This window comes from Ischnura elegans, chromosome 4 (genome assembly GCF_921293095.1).
Source record: "Ischnura elegans chromosome 4, ioIscEleg1.1, whole genome shotgun sequence".
Classification (NCBI taxonomy): Eukaryota; Metazoa; Arthropoda; class Insecta; order Odonata; family Coenagrionidae; genus Ischnura; species Ischnura elegans.
Genome location: NC_060249.1, coordinates 90,486,084 through 90,500,318, shown reverse-complemented (window position 1 = coordinate 90,500,318; position 14,235 = coordinate 90,486,084). Strand labels below are relative to the sequence as shown.

General features: G+C 39.8%; 1 protein-coding gene across 1 annotated transcript in view; it reads right to left on the bottom strand.

The window, feature by feature from the left end:
* LOC124156893 (paired box pox-neuro protein) overlaps positions 1-14,235 on the bottom strand; it is a 183,932-nt gene that overhangs the window by 106,583 nt on the left and 63,114 nt on the right. The window contains exon 2 of the mRNA XM_046531379.1: positions 6,991-7,110. Coding sequence (XP_046387335.1) covers positions 6,991-7,003 — 13 coding nt within the window. The 5' untranslated portion in view covers positions 7,004-7,110. The remainder of the gene's footprint in view (positions 1-6,990; positions 7,111-14,235) is intronic.

Below are 14,235 nucleotides of genomic sequence, written 5' to 3'. Positions count from 1 at the left end.
CCATAAATTCTCTTTTTCCCCTCAGATTTCTCTGATTAAAATTCTCTTATTTCCCCTCCGTGAATAATTAGCCATTGGGATAAAATTGGCGAGGGAATTTCCTGGAACTGAGAAATACAGTAAATTTGTTGTGGCGGAATTTAAAAATTTTGGGCGAAAAAATAACACGAATAAGAACCTTTTTGCTCCTTTTTTTGTCATTGCAATCTTTTAATACCACATCGTTTTCCAATATGAGGTCTTCAGGCCTCGTCTTGGAAATTGAAACCTAAAGTGGAATAATCATGGTTTCCTGATACATCAGCTATCCATCTTCACCAATTTATACGTCCTGTGAGTGTATGCTATAGTTACGGTTTTTTCTCCAACTTCCTTAGTTTTTCGCCGAAGCGTAAGGTTTTCCCGCAAACTCGAGGAAGCTCACCGCTGAGAAGGCGAAAGGAAGATTGTTTCACAACAGTGCGAGATGAAACCCAAGATTATTAATACTTCCTTATCACAAATCATTTCATCTTATCAGATCTTCTGGTAGCTTCCCCAGATAATTTGGAAAAAATTAATTGCGTCGCTCGAAATGCTTTATCGTACCTTATCTGTGAGAATTAATTGACCTTTAACATTTTGTAATGCTCGTCGTAAAATTTGATTCTTCGAATTTTTTTTTTGCAATTCCTGTTACGAAATCTTTACTACGTGGTTATGGTGAAATTGAATTAAAATTAACTTCATCGTGAATTCCTTCTTTACTGAAGTCCTTAAATTGGCTAGTTTCATTAGGGTAAAGCTACCTTTATTATGCATGAAACTCTATGTAAGTATGGAATTTTGTCACTACATTCGGATGTGGTCTATTGCTCTTTCATCGCGTTAAAGTAGGTTTATTGGTCCAAGTTGAGTAAGTGCTAAGTTGTAAGCTTAAGAAGAATATTTTACTATTATTTTCCACTCAGGCATTTGTCATAAATGGCAAAAAAAGGTCGCAATGGTCGGCGAGTTGGCGAGCGAAACGGCGTCAGTAGTGGAAAAAAAATCAGTTCCACAGTCTTATCCTCGACATACATCCTCGAACAAAATTATGCCTTGAATTTTAATCCTGGATAGTTGATGCCGGTAGGAATCAAAATTACTGATGATGTCTGGATTGAAATCGCACCATTTTTAAACTAAAAAAAAAACTTTAAGCCAAGCGCTCCGATTGACCGCGAGTTTGCCCTGTTGCCGGATGCTCAGGACTGCTCATGACTTCGAATGCTTTTCCTGACGGAGATCGCGATGTGTACAAGGTAGGTAAGTAGGTATCATCGATAGTATCCTACCATTTAAAATAGGTTTACTCGGAGCGTTTTGTGAATTATCGAGCCCTATCCCCCATCGTCAAATTGGACTTCCCTCTTCAATTCCCTGATAGGGCTATTATCTTAATTTTATCTGTATATCCCATTGTTTACTTCCCCCTCCCCAACTCCCGGTAATTCCTCCCTCAAGCACGGTTACTAGAATTCCCTTCCCATTTAGTATTCGTTCCCTCTAAAACATCTTGTCTCTTCCGTATCTCCTCTTTAAAATTCCATTCCTCGCCCTTCGTCGCTTCTCTCCTTCTCCGTCCACTTCACCTCCATTCTTCTCGATTCGAACATCTCTAACGCCTCCACTATTCCCCGTCCTCCTTCCTCAGAGTCCACGTACCTCCACCGTTAAGTGTTACACTCGGACTCTTCACTAGCTTTTCCTTAAAACGCACACACAAGGATTCTCTCCTTGAATTTTTCTCATTCGTATTCCTTGATTCTTTCTTTTCTGTACTCCCTCTCTCATACTCATATGCCCGAATACCTGTACCACCTATTCACCTTCAATACTAGGTACTGTTTCCGTCTGAAAAACCTCGGTAAATCCACATCTTCTCCACGTACCCGAAGCCCTTACGAACCAGTACCTTAAACCCTACCCAAATATTAGCATCCAAGTTCTGGAATTCATTACCCCCCTCAATGAAATGCTCTTCCACCCCGGAATCGTTTAAGAGGAAATTGTACGACCACGATATTTAAAACCGTAGCACTGTTGTCTAGAAATGTAGGAATCTTTGCGTTGATTGATTTGATTTTGTTTGTTCGATTCTTTGTGTTCAATTACTCTTGCATATAGGAACCTCGCGTTTTCCACCGGTTAATTGGCCCCATGTCACCCATTGGGATACATGAAGCCAATTACGTGGTGGAAAACCCGAGAATCCTTTCTGCACCTTATACGACGGGAAAAATCTAAGATCTTTTTTCAATTACTCTTGTTTTTATGTTATGCTGAAAATCAGTGGCGGATCTATGGAGTTGCTAAGGGGGCTATTGCTCCCCTCCCCCTTTGGGTCGAAACGCACACTAGATAAAATCGAAGTCTTCGGGGGTTACCGCTTTGTATAAAAGTATTTAGTTATATTTTCCTACATATTTACCTACTTTAGCAAATTGAAATACAAATAAGCTCTAAACTAAGGGCCTATTTTACACGCTTTTGGTATGTTACATTCAAGTGATAGATCCAGAGAGGGAGTAGGGATATAGTCCCCCCTTGGGTATCCAATTTACACTAGCTAGAATCTCAGCCACCCTCCCTCCCTCTTGTCCCTATCCTGGATCCGCAACTGTGCTTATTTCATATTGATTGTATTTTGAGCAGAATGTTATGTGTACTTAGATTCTGTGCTCTAATGGGTTTCCCAGAGCATCAGTAAACCATTCATTCATTCGTAAAACCATGCCTTTGCTATAGCAGTTACCTAAGTGATATCCTTGCTGCTGCCTCTGCTCTCTTCTAAGATTTCGATTAATCGACCCATAGAACTAGCTACCCTCTTGGCTCTCACCCTATACTCCACCTCCCCCACCCCCTCCCCTCATCCCCGATTGCCTTAGAGCCGCTCCCACACCTCCGGTAGCCTAATTGCCCAACTCCCCCTCCTTCCCAACACCTCTCTGCGGTAAAGGGCCGACCCTCTCCCGCCGCCTTAGATTGCAGAGGTCCTTCGGCTCGAATCGTGAAAGCTAGAGCCCGCCTCCCCGGGACCAACCACGGCTCTATTCCGCCATGAAGGCTATACTTAACTAGAGGAGGTGTGTGAGAAGGGCGGGGACCCGCTGTCGTTCTCGTGATAAAACTAGACCGGATTGAACGAAAAAAAAGGACACGTGGTAGGAGTAGAAATTCCCTCACGACCCAAGGTTCTTTTGGCGAATGTTTATTGGGTAACTTTCTAGCAAAATTGCGCGCGCAGTTAAACTTAGTTTTCTGAGTGATTGGTGCACTTCATTTCCATTGCTAAAATCTAGGTTCTAATCCAAGGTTTTGGAAATTTTGGCTTGATTTGACTTGAGTTGATTTTATTAAAACCCAATTAACAGTATCAGGAATATTAAGACGTCACTGGAACTGCTGCCTAAGCTGAGGGAGCCTTTTTTGTCTTTCGTGGAGACTGCACATTCCTGTGTCAGATTACTTTGTAGTAACCTCTTTAAAATCAAATTCAAATGTACTATTAATTGAATGGGCTATTCTGAAATGCATCTACGTAAGTTCTGTAAGCTAGCAAAGGAATGTATTATGAATTCAATTGATGGCATCACGAAGTTATGTGAGGTTTCGATACAAGGTTTTTGAGTAACCAAGAATCACTACTGCTGGCGTTTATGAGCAGTTGTCTGCCTTCTCTGTTCACTTTTAAGCAGGAACGCAATCGAAACTAAGCGAAAGTCGAAATCAGTAAAATTTCAATGGTATCGTTCTCGGGAGCGAAATGTAAAAACGAAAGGAAATGGAGCTAAACTCAGGGTCTAAACAAAATCGGAGTCAAAAATACTTCGGGTCAAAACTAAACTTAACATTTGGGACGAAACGAAACACAGATAATGTTTCGCAACGGAGGAACCACGTGCTTCGGACCACGAACGGTTTAGTTTTAACCCACGCACCGAGTACGAAGTATAGTTAAATGAAGTAGATGTTTGGCCATTAGATGCATGAGGCTCTAATATTTTGACCACGAACAGGATAGTGGTGATTACAAACTGGCCATTCGATTTTGAAGCTCAATGTTTCAATTTCTCTACACGCATGTCACGCGTAATGGGTCGAAACGCGTAATGGGCTCTCTTATCCCCCTCCACTCAACTTCTGGGATCGAAACTTTTCTATAAGCAGCGGGGTTTCGATTAATTTAGTTTCTTTCGCGGGAGTAAAGTTTCGTCCCGGGTCGAAACTAAACGAAACATTTTCGTTTCGTTTCACTCGTCATCCCTGCTTTTAAGCCTGTGTAACAGCGGGGTAGCCTCCTCTGCTATTAATCTTCTGTCACAGGTTCGAATCCCGCTTAAGTAGGCTCTATCAACCAGGGCTTGGATGTTTTTACGTGTGAGGCGTAGAATTTTAGAAGGGACAGTTTTAACTGATTTCCCCTCTCACTAAAGTCATTAGTTTCTTATTTTCCAGTCTATAACACTTTCCTTTTTAAATTGCCAGTCTTTTATTGAGTGATGCACCATCATTGCCATGCCGAAACCCACGAATTTTCTATCTAAAATTGCGATGTGTAATCCTTTAAAAATTGCAAAAAGAACGCTTCTAATTGTTTGAAAAAAATTTCTATAGCTACATGAAAGCAATGGTAACGCTGTACCATGTCTTGTATTTTCTTCGTTTAGCTTTCCTTTGCTGACATTTAATTTATTTGTCGCTTCGTAGAATTTCTCCTCAGAATCAATTCTTTTCGTCAATATCACAGTATTGAAATGAAAGGTAGTTGCGCTTTCCCACAATAATTTAATGCGTGTGACACGTTTCCGCTCACAGAGCCATCATCAGGTACAAGAGTCTAATGGCTCTGTGAGCCGAAATGTTCGTACAGCTTAAATTGCAGTGGGAAAGTGCAACTTCCTTTGATTTCAATACGTCCAACTCCCACTTTATCACGCCTGAATCGGTTGAATATCGCAGTACTTAAAAAAATCGTAAGTGATGCGTTGATTTTTATTTCTTCAGCAGACATCTCACTGGTGCGCTACAAATTCGTCCAATGTATTTTTACTCCTCTTGGGCGTATTTTCGGTCCCATTCCACTGTCAGTAGTAGTATTTATTGTGCACACATGCTCATTTCCTCCCAGAATTCCTAACAAAAAACTACTGCCCTCCTTGCACGCGCCAAAAGTGCGGTCATTATCGAAAAAGAATTCCAGGTCTTTGAGCAAGTATAATCTTTTTCCCTAAGAGGCTTTCTCACCTGGCCGGTGATTATAAAGGCCACCACACTCGTCCGCTGGCACGCCATCTCCCTTCCTCCTAGCAATCACCTTCCTAGAAGGAGCGGGGTCCGAGGATCGGGTTTAGGAAATTCGAGACTTGCGTTTGTTTCGGAAGGCACGCCAAACGCGGGAGCACGCACGCTTAATTACAAACGGAGAACATTAAAGGCTCGCTCATCATACTAAGCACACCAAAGCGGAGGACATGATACGTTTCTTCCTCATCAAGGAGACTGCTACCTACCAAACGTTTGGGTTCGTCGGTTGGGGATGAAAAAATGAGAAGTGGAATACGGTAGGTAGGTAATCTGGCTACGCGTCTTTATAATTATGAGCATGGTTCATGGAAGGGTGGTTCGAAAAAAAATAATATTTTTAGACACGCTCGGCATAGACTAAGGATTAAATTGCGGGCGAATTTTCGCGATTCGCGGAAGAAAAAGTATTTTATAACGTTTGAACCCCTTCATTTCGGGCCATGGTGAGTGAAATTGCTACATTTTCTTCGGGCATTCCCGTGTTTCACGTGAAAAAGTACCCACACCGTTCAGAAGTTTGAAAAAAAAATTTCTCGACCGTTTTTATTTCAAGAATGGCACGAGAAAGGATTCGCTTGCATCGACAGCGGAACCAGATATCCTCGCTCGGGAGGCATTATTTATATATTTATTTTTTTATCGACAGCGGCGAGTCCGTGAGTTTTGCTTTCGTTTTCCTAATTGGTCTGGGTGGCGAGTAATTGCAGCCGGTCGTGTGCGCACAAAGGGATTAGCCCGAACCTTTTCCTGTATTCGTGTATGTGCCCGGCGCCTCGTTCCGACCCGAACATGGAGCAATTACGCTCGCCTCTCCGGCTTTATGCATATTGTTCCCGCGATAAAGCCGTTTTCACACTCCTGTATGTGCCTCCCGAGATATTTTAAAATCAGGGCGCACTCATTCTTTAACGTTTTTTTCTACTTTTTTATGGCATTAACCACTTGCTCTCTTCCCTTAAAAGCCGTGCGTGGAACCACTCAATTTCCGATTTCGAGTCTTAATTCGCCATTAAAATGCAACGGCAGTGGACCGAGGTTTCTTTAATTTCCATCCGCGTGTCAGTCGAAAACATTACCTCGGCTGTTTTATTTTCGTCAGCATTTGCATGCAGTTTCTGCGCGTACATTCTTACACCTAGAGTATTTTATTACTCCAATTCTCTCCTATTCCAAGGATCTTTAAAAATTATTAGTTAAGGTACATTATCAATTTTGCGAGAGTATGTGGGAAAATTGTTTAAGAAATATTTTAGTGAAGCAAAAAAAGTTGGCAATTAAAAGCTCAAGTATATTTTGTTTTAACTTTTACTCTTCCATCCCTCAATGCGAGGCAGTGGTTGATTTCATATGCATTTTGTTAATAAAATTTATTAATTATTTTTCTGGGATTCAAATAATTTAAACTGCATGAGTCGTAAGTTTTAATGGTATATGTTGTTTTTAATCAAAAGATTCGGGCGATAAGTAAATATATTCCGAATATGATGTCAGCCCGGACTGTTTTTTCTATTATAATAATTATTTATCAAGATTTATAAAATTGATGGCTTTTCGTTTATATTTGTTGTAAGAAGTACTTTTGGGAATTTATATATCATGAAAAGCAAACTACCCATGTTCTCATAAAGTTTATATCACGCAATAAATGACTAAACTTACCGGTGTGAGGCATTTTTCTTCAAAACTCCTCTTCTTGCTTATATTTTGAGACGACCAGGATTCAGTGTTCCCCACATAAACCTCTTGAAGCCCGCGTCAGTTTTGATTTATTTTGTAAAGCTGGAATGAAAGAGAAAACATTGTCTTAAAATCTTTCTTCAACAATTTTGTCTTAATGAATATACATTGTATTTAAAACAAGTACTTTCAAAGGCGTGGTCACATACAAAATGAAAGACTCATTTTTTTACATTGATTCACTGACAGGAGCTCTTTTCCTTTGATTATATGGGTACATCTTGCCCAACATAATGAAGTTATAATCGGTGGGTGATGTTTTGGGAAAGAAGTATAAACCACATCTATAAGATGTACTCATTAATTGACCGCAGAATATGTTTTTAATTGCGAAAGCGTGTACATTTTAAGGTGATCCGAAATTTTTTCGGTCGTTGTCGGTCGCAGAGAAGATCGCGTATAACTTTCATTTTCAAAATATTCAAAGAAGGATTTTGAATGACCTATTTCACCATAATCTCCTTGTAAATTTTAAGGCTAGAATTTAAAGATGTGATCAAACAAGTTTTGCATATTATAATACTTCCCTAAAAGTATTCAACAAATTTTCTTTAAACCCACGAAAAATGATATGTATTAGTATAAGATATTAAATAAAATAAAACTATTTTTTTAAATGTCACAACTTGGCTTGCCCCCCCCTTAGACCATGGCTTGCCTCCCCCCCTAGTTATAATCTTGGGTACGCCCATGGCTCGAGTAAAAGTGGGAGGAATGATGTTTAAATCAGTTAGGTTTGTGGTTGATCTGGCGTTGATTAGGCAGTTAGCGAGGGGGATTCAGGCTCTTGTGTATGCGTTAAACGAACGTTGCGAGGAGTAGGAGAAAGGCGTTCACAAACAGGAAGGAGCTTATGAAAGGATCGTTATGTAAGAGTTTAAAGAAAAGGTTGATGAAGAGTCTCATATGGAATGTAGCGCTTTACAGTGCAGAAACGTGGACACTGAGGAAGGAGGACGAGAGAAGACCAGGTATTCAAGATGTGGGTGTGGTGAAGAATGGAGAAGGTGAAATGGACGGAAAGGAGGAGGATCGACGAAGTTCAAGACATTGTGGGTGAGGAGAGGCAGCTTTTAGATGAGATACGGAGGAGACAGAAGGTATGAAGCGGGTACTTAGCGGGGAGGGGATGTTCTTGAAAGAAGGGGAGGCTCTTAGAATACTTCTTTAGTACTCTATGGAAACCTACCTTAATCGGTAGAATACTATTCTCGAGGGCCCTACTATTAGCGAAACCAAGCATACGCAATTAATATGCCAGCGATTTTAGTGGGTTTTCCTATGAGGAAGAAAAATCCATCGATCAAATCGCTAGATATCACGTTAGGAACAATGAGCGGTGCGCAAATGACCCTTAGCCGACGCACCCTTAAAAACGTTTTTCTACTGCTACTAGGAAAGGTTCATGGCTATTGGCCAGAAAGGAAACGGCTTATTCTTAGTTTAGAACGGCGACCTACTAATGTAATCCTCCGTCTCGAATTACGGCCACTCCGACCACACCGACGATAAACCACGCATGGCCACCTCCGGAGAAAGAGGCCCTTTTGCGAGAAAGGAGAATAAGGAAAGAGCAAAACCTCTCCATTATTACTTCGGTTTCACATGATTCTTTCCACTCGGACCCGGCCTCCCTGTCTCGCTCACTTATTAATCCGGTTTTTTATTCATTCGGGAGGGAGAGAGGGCCTCTTTCCCGCCATCCACCCACGCCCTGGCGGCCTCATGTCCCGATGAGGGGGGGTGTCCTTCCCCCATTCTCCGAAGCACATCAAAAAAGCAATGCTGTGTTGGGTGGGGAGTTGACATTTTGGCGGCTGGTGGTTCTTTGTGGGTATTCGGAGGTGGGGTGAGTCGTGTAAGGAGCTGTTTTTGTCAGCGGGAGACCCGGATATCGCGGTCTATACTGCGGTCCACTTCGGGATTACGGGTCCGTCCAAAGATGCTGAATTGGGGATGATGCGGATAACTCGGTTGCACCCTTTTCCTTACTTATTTTCACGAGTGTTCTTCGAGCATCTTCTATGTTATTTCTAGTGTATAGATACCTTTTTCTCAACTTATACGCAACCAAACTATGCAAATGAGGTACCAAAATGCTCAGAATTTATCAGAGAACATGCGACGGCATATCTTACTTCCTAAATATTGCTATTGTTTCCTAAAATTGGTTTTTAAATAATATTTATTAAAAAAACTAAATATTCCTGACGTTAACGGCGGAGAAACTGATACATTTGTTCATTTCCAACAATATCTCGCATTCTTTACATAACTTTTATCAAAATGCGGCTGATTCCACATTCAAGTCTCCTGTTGATACGTAAGTATGAGTCATCATGCGCGTTTAACAGAGGATAGTGTAATTACTTCCAATGTTGTATTTTAACAGGTCCTCTGACCTCAATTTGTACATGAACATTCCAATTAAATTTGTACATAAGACCCTGCCTTTTTTTTCTACAATTTAAAATTAGAAACGCGCCTATCCCTCTGTGGACCTGCATTGAAAAGAGCGGGGGAAGCCCGCTGGGAGCGGGTGCAGCACGCTCGTATTTTCTTATTCCTTAGCAAACCTCCGGACGTATGGCGTTCTTATTAAGGGAAAATTTTTCTTGGTTGAAGCTCTCGCGAGTCTTTGTAGCTGTTTTCCGCAGCTGTAGAAATTTCTAAAATTTCCCTTAGAAAATGTAACTAGCAACGGCCACAAAACGTCAGGCAACAAACAGATTAATTACGTGGGGGACGCCCGATAAAAACATCGCCAACAGCTTCCGAGAAAATTTTTATTAGTTAATAAACTATCGTATCTGGTTTAAAATGGTGGACTTAAAAAGTTATTCTCGATTTAAAAAATTACTTTATTTCAACACTTATTTCTTTACGATTCTTGTATTTATCTCGTTCCAGTTTTCATCATCTAAATACCATCATCAGGCTCCTAAATTCTTGGTCGCAAATTCTACTTTGCATTAAAAAAACGTTTTCTAACCATTCCTTTCTTAAGTTAATTTGAGAATTCCTTATAAATTCCAAATTAATTCAACGAGTTACCGAGGAACAAAGTACGATACCTTAATGCCAGAAAGCTGTGTTACAAAAGGTTTACCTTTCAATTTTCTATAGAACTCTCTGAAGATATTTCTGGTTTAATAGTCGTTGTACAGAAATGTAATGGATTCGAATGGATTTAGAGAAATTAAACACACCATTGCTCAAGTATTAAGGTAACTATTTCATCTATATTTCCGTATTTATCCGTTTGATATCACTCTCCCATAACGACTCCAGTGAGATGAGCGTATCTACAGCGGATATATGAAATAATTGAAAATGGTTTTAGATTGAAAAGCAAGTTATGGTTCGATTTGATTGTTGGTATACTTGAATTTTAATTGAAATTATGTAGTGGAAATAATAAATTTCGATGTGTTATTCTTAATTAATAATTTTCTTTTGTAGCTTTTCGGGAGTCTATTTGAAGGATAAAGTAATGGAGACTTCAAACTTTGACCTTGAGTGCCGTGAAAATACAATAAGATAACATTCACGACCGGAGCGCTATCTGAAGATCGTGTTTGAGCACTTAGACCATTTAGTGTTACGGTTTTACTTGGTATTTTTATTGTAATGCTAGCAAAGTTTTAATTCTATTTTTCTTCCTATTGAAGAATTTAATGTGAGTACTTTGATTATGAATCGCTTCACAGAATTGATTTTACGGTGGGAAGAATCTATTATGTGTCTTCTGAAAAGAAGCATATCAACAGTGAACACTACAGTAATTTTCTTTAGCTTGTCCTTAAATTAAAAACTGATTATAGAAGAAGTACTATACATAGAGGTGGGACGATATTATAGGATTACTTTTTGATAAAACTCTGCAAAAATTGTTTTGATAGAGTTGAAGTGCATATCCCTCGAAAATTAAACGACTCATCATAAAGTCCCTACAGGATATCTAAATGAGGTTCTCAATGGGGTTGTTTCCTTCATCAAAGAAAACGAAAGGCATTGATTGCGATTCGTTACCCACCATTAGTGTATTCATAATATACAAATTATTTCGTATTAGATATACCGGTTTAGACGAATGGCAATGGTCCATTTTTATCCTAATTTGAAAAGGGCCAGATTGGCGCCCACGCGATGCCACTCCACGTGACGTCACAGGGACCTAGTTTCTATACGAGAAGATAGGAGTTATACATCGTCTGAGGTTACCAATGCATGCATGAGGCGCAGATCTCAGGGAAACATGTCTTAATAATCACTTATTAAAACTGGCTAAGGTCGGCAAGTTTTCCTCGTTTGATAATGTATTAATAATCCTTATTTAAGCCAAGCGCTACCAGCCAGCAGGGTACTCAGCTACCCGCTAGCAGCCTGCGTCGTATCAGCGCTATGCTTCTTCTCAAGATCACCTCACAGGGCGGCAGCGGGAACCAGAAATACGTCACACGGAGAGATTTCCCGGCATTCATACTTACGCGTCTCGTTTTCGCGCGCTTGAAATTTTTCACTTTTCATTTAATCGCGAAAAATAGAAATCGTCATTTAAAAATCTAAAAGCGTGAAATACGTACTCCAGGAGTAATAATCTTTCGATTTAGGCAATAAAAAAATAATAGGAAACCACCCTATTGATGAAAATTGGTCAGTCTCCTTCCAAGCATTGCCCATGTTTGCCGAGTTATAAATAAGTCACTGATGCCCGGAAAAATACGGATGAGACTTGAGAACCCAAAACAAACAGGTCTTTGTTTTCCAGACAATACTGTGTTTACTCTTGGCCTTTACGGCTACGAGCGGACTAATTAATTTGTTACCGGCCCGAGACTGTTTTGGATGAAGATGTTCATTAAACCGTGGAGCGGTACAATCCTCCATGGGAAATAATTTTTTTTTAAATACTTTTCGGCTTCAAAAGGGCGTATGCTCACTTTTTTTACTCACCAACTCCCGTCATTGTTGTGGCTACGTTACATTTCCTCGTCAGCATTTCGTTGGTGGCCGGATTGAGATCAAGGGAGGAGAAAGGTTTGGGTATCGTATTGAGGACGAGGAAAAGGAACAAGACGTGAAGAGAGGCGAAGAGTTTTAAAAACCCGTGGCCCTCAACGGTCAAGACTGATTTGCATTACAAAAGTTAGGCCCTCATCCAGATAGAAAGCGGGCGTAAGAAAATAAAAACTGGAATATAAAATCAGAGCTGGTCTTTCTATGATGGCAATTACAGACAGGGGGTGAAGAAGGGAATGTGAGTAAGTGTTGGAGGAGTAGAATGGGTGAAATCAATGGAGGAAAGTGTGGAAGATTGCATGGTTTGTGTTCGAGATGGTCAATCGTCATAGGCAAGGCAGTAGCGGGCGGGAAGGCGTCAGTCAGCTCCTCAGAAATATTAAGAAGATACAGTCTTAAGTATACCCCCTCTCCAGAATATGTATCTGCATTTTTGATTTGCTTCGGCTCTTGCCAGAAACGAGGTTGACTTTTCACTTAGATAGATAGATAGATATTTTATTTGCTCTAGGACTGTCCTTTGGAGCATTAGTTGAGTTTGAGAAAATGATTTGGGATTGTCATTGAGACATTAAGGATTGTTATTAATTGTTGATAGCAAAATATTAACATTAAAATCTGAAAAAGTTTTATACTCAAACAGATCTACTTTCAATGCATTGATATGGTCATCAAATTTCACAATAAATAGAGAAAAATACAGTCATCAGAGCAAATTTCATAATAAATAGACAAAAATACAGTATTTCACACTCAGATTTTACGATAACACTCAATATTTTAAAATAAACATCAAATTTCATTTAAATGAAATAAGAATAATCTTTTAAGTTTAAATTTTCACTTACGGTGTGTGGATGGTTTGAAAAGTGTCTGATGTACAGCCTATCGGTAAAATTAACACATAACTGTCAGTTACTAATTTTTAGGCTATTAGTTAACGCGACTTATTCGGCTTCGACCTCGGCTATTTCATTTTTAATCACCACACATGAATAAACCTTTATCACTATTCTTCTCTTACTTTGACTTTATTGTGTATGTGTAAATATTTAATAGTATTTTGAATACAGAAAATTGCTGTTACTTCTAAATGAGTGATTTAAAAATAAAATGTACATAACTAATTAGTATTTTACTGACGCCTCTATTTCATAATAGTGCTCAAAAATGCTACTTTCGTAGCACCCTCGACTGAATCCGGTAAAAAAAACAGTCTGAAACACGTTAATGCAATAGTTTGAATTGGTCGAATGGATTATTAACTATTTAAAACTCTTACTGAGATATTCTCGAGATATTTATAGCTATTTCGAATCTTCAGAATCCATTGCTTCTTCCGTGCTAACATTCTCTACCTATCAATGAATTTTAGAGCTTTTCTCATATGCTAAATATGGTTCTTAAGCCTCTATTCTCTTCTTGGTTCCTCCTAAGGTCACAAATCTCTACTCTAGTAAATCCCCTAAGCATTTGCTTTGCTACTCCCGTATCGCATGAAGTCGGTAGAAGTGTCTTATGGTATATCTGAACCCAAAAGACTTTGAACATTGACTTAACCCTGGAAAGCGATTAATATTTACATTTTATGGTAGCAGCGGATACACGAAGATCCACAACCCAAGACGTTGGCACTTTTATTTTGAGAACATACTTTTTAATCGCGTAATATATTTCGAAGCCTACCGCGTGAACGACGGTGAAACATGCATGAATTTCCATGAGGGAAAAGTTTTTTAAACAGCTACTTTTTACGAAAAAGTCATATTTTTCACTAAAAAACTACTTTTTTTCTCTCTTGGAAATTCATGTATATATTTTTGACCGATTCATAAAATTTAAGGCGTGAAAAAAAGAACACAAAGCTTCCCTCATCACCGCTCATGAGGGTCATGTTCTACCAGGCTGAGTTTTTAATGTTTTCACCGTATATTATTTTTTAAATTCGTCTTTCGATGTCGGCCGGGTCGTACGTGAAAGCGAGTGAAGGGAGTGGGCCGGAGGTTCGGCAGGGAAGGCACGTCGAGGGCGTCGAAATCTCCAAAACGACCCCCGGACACGCGAACGGAGAGGGAGAGAGAGAGAGTCGGGCTTATCGATGGCTTTCCTTTTTTCCCGCCCCGGCCGCTGCTTCTGCTGAGAGGG